Source organism: Nelumbo lutea, chromosome 4, assembly GCF_056320005.1.
Source record: "Nelumbo lutea isolate HS-2025 chromosome 4, American lotus-T2T, whole genome shotgun sequence".
In the NCBI taxonomy this organism is placed as follows: Eukaryota; Viridiplantae; Streptophyta; class Magnoliopsida; order Proteales; family Nelumbonaceae; genus Nelumbo; species Nelumbo lutea.
In genome coordinates, this window is record NC_142687.1 from 78,384,652 (window position 1) to 78,390,747 (window position 6,096).

General features: G+C 39.0%; 1 protein-coding gene across 1 annotated transcript; it reads left to right on the forward strand.

Moving 5' to 3' along the window:
* Window positions 1–4,419: 4,419 nt before the first annotated feature.
* Window positions 4,420–5,705, forward strand: LOC148861204 (extracellular ribonuclease LE-like). The gene is made up of 4 exons (XM_088941620.1): window positions 4,420–4,634; window positions 4,742–4,897; window positions 5,014–5,215; window positions 5,300–5,705. The coding sequence occupies exons 1-4, from the start codon at window positions 4,527–4,529 to the stop codon at window positions 5,557–5,559; spliced, it is 726 nt and encodes a 241-aa protein (XP_088797746.1). The 5' UTR covers window positions 4,420–4,526; the 3' UTR covers window positions 5,560–5,705.
* The last annotated feature ends 391 nt before the right edge of the window (window positions 5,706–6,096 follow it).

Genomic DNA, 6,096 nt, shown 5'->3' on the forward strand with positions numbered 1-6,096 from the left:
ATTTTCTTCCTTGTGGCGACAAAACTCAAATCAGCGAGAGCAGTAGGCAAACTCAACTCAAACCAGTTGATCTCTAGTGGCAGTCAAACTCAAACCAATGGCAACTAAAAATACTATTTGTTCATCTTCCTTCTTCCATAACGAATAGAGAGCAGCAGCGGCATCGCTTCATTTCTCCGATGTAGCAATGGCGATAAACTGCAGATTCTCTGATAGGCGGAACTCGAGTTTGGAGTTAGTTTCCTCACACCAAATTACCAGTTACATTCTCTCAGTCTCGCGATCAAAGATCAGTTCCCTGCTCTATTCTCTTCACCAGTTGAGCATAGTTTCTAGTTGTTGCTCAGGCATTCTGGCCTTCTCTTGATACTGAACATGATCTACGCTAAGCAGCACTATCCTTGATCAACTCCCGAATGCAAGCCTATATCTATCTTACTCTAGAATGATTTGAAACCCAACAAGTTTGCACTTCCCTGTTGTAGTGCTTAAAACAAAACATCAGGCCAAAACATTTGAAAGAATGGTAGGATCCATCTAATGGACGCCATAAAGATTGCGGAATGGGTGGGCGAATTTCAAAATTTTCATACCTTCTCTCAGATGGGAATCGTATTCCTAAATTTAGAATACAATATTCAAGGATCCTACTTGAACCATAATCGAACCAGATCTGAACCAAAAGGGAAGAGAGGAATTATACCTGATCCAGAGAAGTAGTATATCCCAAAGTTGATGTTCACGCCCAAAGAGGACACCAAGATCCACTTCTGCTGAAGATGACACAGCTGTACGTGGAACGAAACTAACAGAGTGCATCCTACACACTGGATCCTTTGCAAGAACCCCCTGGAAACTCTGAGCACCAAATCTTTTTCAGTATTTTCTGCAAAACTGATGTCAAGAACTGATTTCTTGATTTCTTTCTTCTTCAAAGATCAAATCTTGTTAGAAAGAATGGCGGCGGCTAGAGGAGAACTCCTGGGATGAAGATGGCTAAATAGCTTCTCTTCTCTCTGGAGTTTGTATGAGATCCTATCTCAATTCGCAGGATGCTCTCTTGCACAAAACCCTTGGTTCGAAATCTGATTATGATCTCTTAGGGTTTTTCCTCTTTTCTTCTTGATTAAGAAACCTCCTAATTAAGAGTTATCCCAATCCAGATCAGTATTTGGATAGGGGATGATCTTAATCCTATCTGCAGATTAGGTTAGCTTACTCTTGATCTTATTAGGAGGTTACCAGATTCAAATCTGATTTGAATTTGGTCTCCCAGAGTGAATAAGGTTAAAGGCCCAATCCTTTTGCTAACTTTAATCCCAGATCCGCCCCATAGATGGGTGATCATATCAGCCCAGCTCGAAATGGGCTTTTGGCCCATTAAGTGTTTAGTGCTTAACTAGTTCCCAATCTACTGCCCAATTGGGCTTCTTTATATGGCATGGGACCCAAGCATTGATCTACACACTAGCCACATGGGTTCAGCCCAGCCTTTATTACAAGGCCCAACCGAATTCACTGAAAAGCTCAGTGAACCTCTGAGCCCATCACATGGACCCTATGGGTCCAACACTTACATTAAGTGGTCCCTGGGCCAAGCCATCTTATAAAAACCCAGCGATTGTGGGCAGGTGCAAGATTAGCCCATCAAGTACTATCCTAAATGGTCTTACACTTAACCTCTCAGCCCTTAATGATCAAGCATTGTCTGACTAGAGAGGACCTCTCCCTCGGCTGTAAGGAATAGTGCCGCACTCTCCACTCACATGGATCCCGGGAATTAAAACCATTTGCAAATATTTTGAAACCGTATATATATACAAATAATATATATAAATTTTGCAAAAAACAAAATTCCAACGATTGAAATCAACTACCGGTAGTTTGGTTTCCATTAGAGAGAGTGCATTCCCAATCACTACCTTTGTCCGACAAAGGGGCTGATCTTGTCACTATGATCACCCACTTAGATGAATTCTCAAACTGCACCAACATGCCCAGGTTTTGACCTCCTTCAAGGATCTCACTGATTGGCATATCAAAGACAGTCCGATCCGACACCAATGAAGTGTCATAATCGAGTCTAGGGGTCAGGTGTAACTTTCCAGTTTTGCCCATATGTCTCCAAGGTCTAGGGCAACACTAGAAATCTGGTCCGGTTCAAGGATTCGAGTAATACCATACTGCATATGCCTTGGGTCTTACCCTGGTGGCCAAGACAAGCCATCCCAACGCTTGGCAGCATACCAGTATCAGCCTTGGCAGGATAAATCTCCCAGACTTATCCAACGGCTGTGAACATTTAAAACTAACATGTGTCTCACTAAGTGTCCAGTTTTAGGGTTTTACATAGAATTATACCAAACAACATGAATCAAACATACACATTATTTATTTACACTAAATATCAAAAGTACATCAATTCGGATTGAAGCTAAGGGCATACAAATCTATCTAAAAACATTACTAGGTAATCCTGTCATCGCTTCTGCCATTGTTTCTTTTTCTTCTTCCTTCACGTTTTTAAATTCCATCACCTTGTCCTTTGTTGCTGTTGGGATTTGAGGAGAGGGAAAGTTGATGGAGTCGGTGACGAAGTTCCACCGAATCGGCTCCTATAGGCTCTGTATTCTTACCCAATTCTGTTGTAGATTTTCCTTCTATGTTGTAATCATCTTTTGCATGTTCTTGCTATAAAATTGCTAGTTATTTAGGGATCTTATTATAATTTGTTCTTTCTTCTCTTGATCAATGTCGTTAGATTATATTTTAGATGGGTTAAAGTTAATAGAATTTGAATCTCGTTTCTTTCGTTTGGGTTGTTTCCTTAAGCCTATTAATTAGATTATAGTTTCTTTGTGCGCCATTGTTCTAATATAAGTTTAGTAATTGTTTGAATTCAGTAGGACAAATTTATTGTTCTTGTCTGCTATTGTCATGCTTTTCGTTTGCTTAATTGATTGTTATTGTACCTGTCTAGGAAATCATGTAGGCCCCACCTATTGGAACTGGGAGAGGGGTGCCTAACTTCTTCCCTCTCCCATCCAAGAACTATCCGAACTGGTTTAGCTAATGCCTCGGGATTTGGAATCACCATAGAAATAAAATGTTTTGAAAATCATTCTAGGAGGTCCCATCGCCTCCATTTCGTAAATTGATGGGTGGCAACTATATTTCCAGCCAAAGTGGCGAATAAGCTGTTTTCTGACGCTCACAACTACTAATTACCTTTTAACAGTCACAATGTTTGAAATTGTGACTATTCAAAGAGTATTTTTTGAACCAACACCTTCCTCTTCTCCATGATTCTTGAAAAACTATTTAAGGAATGTGAATCAAGCAATTGAACACAAGTTTTTGAAAAATCATTTTTGTCTCTCTCAGTTCGATCTGCTACTATCTCACATATGATTTTTTTAAAGACTTCAATTTTGTTAGTTACAGATTATTGCCTAAGGTTCTGTTGTATCATGCCACGAATTTGTCTATAACCCAACAACAAACTCAATATAACTAAATAGGGGTAAATAACATTTTAAAAACAATGTATTCAGACTCATCTCAGAACGCTTCTCCACAAGATTATGTGACCCCATTTTTTTCAACAATTGCTCCGCTCCCCTGGGCTCCAAATTTGAAAGCATCGACAATTTTAAGTTGGAAACCGTTCAATGGTGGGTTCTGATCTTATTTACACGCGTCAAATTGATGATTCAAAGCAACATTTTCCTTTTTAGCTGAATAATATCTTGGGATATAGACAAAGATGAAAGCATCGACAATTTTAAGGTGAAAACCATTCAATGGTGGGTTCTATCTTATTTACACGCGTCAAATTGATGATTCAAAGCAACATTTTCTTTTTTAGCTGAATAATATCTTGGGATATAGACAAAGATGAAAGATATGAAGATAAAAGAAGGATATACACTTGTGTAGGAAATAAGATAACAGGCTTTACCTTTTACGTCAGATGATAGGATTGAAGGAAATTAATTGTTTGTCCTTTTAGGCATTAAAGAGAAAACATTGCTTTATCCACTTTTGCCGCTAGTGATATTGGACGGGATGCAATGCGGCACGTCAACTTTATAAGTCTATATCTCATGGTCATGGCCAGTAGTTTCGGTTATTTATAATAAAGAGAAACAAAAGCAACCGCTAAAATAGATAGAATTTGAATCTTAATTTTCTCTTCTTTGTCCGCTGCACCACCATTAAACCAGAATCATAATTTTAAGTCCTTTCAACTCTCCCACCCATCCAACAACATTGTGCCTTGCACGGACCCAAATTATTCTCCATCAATCAAAAGATAAAAAAACGAAAATTACAAATACAATACCCACGTGCTTTAACACACTAAACTGGGTGTATTCTCTACAATTTTCTACCAAATGTTCATACGACTTTTGCCTATAAATGTGGCTATCCGAACACCATGCACCATCGCCAAACTGAGAAAATCTAGAGAAAGGATTGAGCTTGAGTGAAGTGAAGTGAAGTGAAGTCAGAGTAGGGAAACCATGGCATCTGCTTCTTCATTTCTACTTACGATTCTTGTCATACAATGTTTAGCAGCTCTGAGTGTTTCACATGCTACCAGTGTCCATTTCTTCCTTCATGCACAAGTGGTCAGTAGAGAAGACGACCCAGAATTAATCATTCGTTAATTCGTTTCTTTAATTGTTTGCTCTAATTGTGACAGTTGTTTGTTGATATTTATTTTGTTAATTATTAGTGGGCAGGGTCGTTTTGTGCGTCAGAAAAAGGTTGTTGCTTCCCAAACACTGGAAAGGTTTCGCAGGAATTCACTGTGCATGGCCTCTTTCCATGCTCCAGTAATGGGACCAGACTGATGAACTGTGATCGAGGCAACTCTTTAGATCTGTCACAGGTGTGTATTATCTTCTTCCTATCTTCTCTTCAAGAGCTACGTCGTACAAACTTGTTTATTAATTTCCCTGCTATATATATGATGATATCGATCGATATCGTCTTTTCATGGTATAGATAACAGGCCTGCTTCACAGGATGCAACGCAAATGGCCGTCGTATTCATGTCAAAGCAGCGACAGCACACCGTTCTGGTCTCACGAGTGGTCCAAGTATGGCACCTGCTCACTCTCTGTCTTCGATGGTCAATACGATTACTTTAAAGCAGGTCTCGACTTGAAGGACAAAGTGAATATCCTCCAGATCCTCAAACAGGAAGGTAATATTATATTGTTGCAGACATGAAGATAAATTCAAGTTTCTTAATTATCACTTATATACGTAAGCAATAATAATGATGCAGGGATTAACCCCGATAGGCAGTACTACAGCTCGGAGAGAATCACACGAGTCCTTCAGATAGCAACTGGAGTAACTCCTGCACTTGAATGCACTGTTGATAAGTTTGGCAAATATCAGCTCCACCAAGTTATGTTTTGCGTGGATAAATCTGGGTCTGAATTCATGGATTGCCCCGTCTACCTTGGGCCCACCTGTCCTTCAATCATTAGGTTTCCACCTTTCAGAGGATCAGCCGCTGAAGGGATCTACCTTCCTTACTAGATCCTAAACTGTTTCTTTACTCTAATAAATAATTCACTGTTTTACTGGTGAAAGTGAAATGTAGCTCGAATAATAAAATATAGATATGATCCATGTATCTCTATGTTGCATGCCTATCAAAAAAGAAAAAAAGATCTATTCCCATATATCTGCAGTACTGTTTTGGCCTTTGGGTTCATGAAAAACCAACGAACAGAATAGCCTGCCTCAAGTAGCTAGAGCTTTTAGGTTAATTCATCATTTCGTGCTAAAGATGATCAATCCAGTGGCTTTTTCTCCAATAAACCAAACGAGCTAGGAACAAATAGTCTAAATGCATTATAAGATCGAACTAAGTACAGCAGTCAACACTATTAATAACTAAGCGAGTCCTCATCTGCTATAAACAAATGCTGTCAGAGCTTAACTTATGCAGCTTAGCAGAAATTACTTTGCTTATAGAATATATGCCTAAATTCAGGAGTAGTTTTTAAAAACAAGCTAAAAAACTCAATAAGTGTTTCGGTTTGAAAATAATCCACGTTCAGAGAAGCTTCA

Excerpts from the sequence above, each read along its gene's own strand:
- LOC148861204 (XM_088941620.1), top strand. The coding sequence starts at position 4,527 with ATGGCATCTGCTTCTTCATTTCTACTTACGATTCTTGTCATACAATGT. Across the intron at positions 4,898-5,013 it reads ACTCTTTAGATCTGTCACAG|ATAACAGGCCTGCTTCACAG; the intron begins GTGTGTATTATC and ends TTCATGGTATAG. Across the intron at positions 5,216-5,299 it reads CCAGATCCTCAAACAGGAAG|GGATTAACCCCGATAGGCAG; the intron begins GTAATATTATAT and ends ATAATGATGCAG.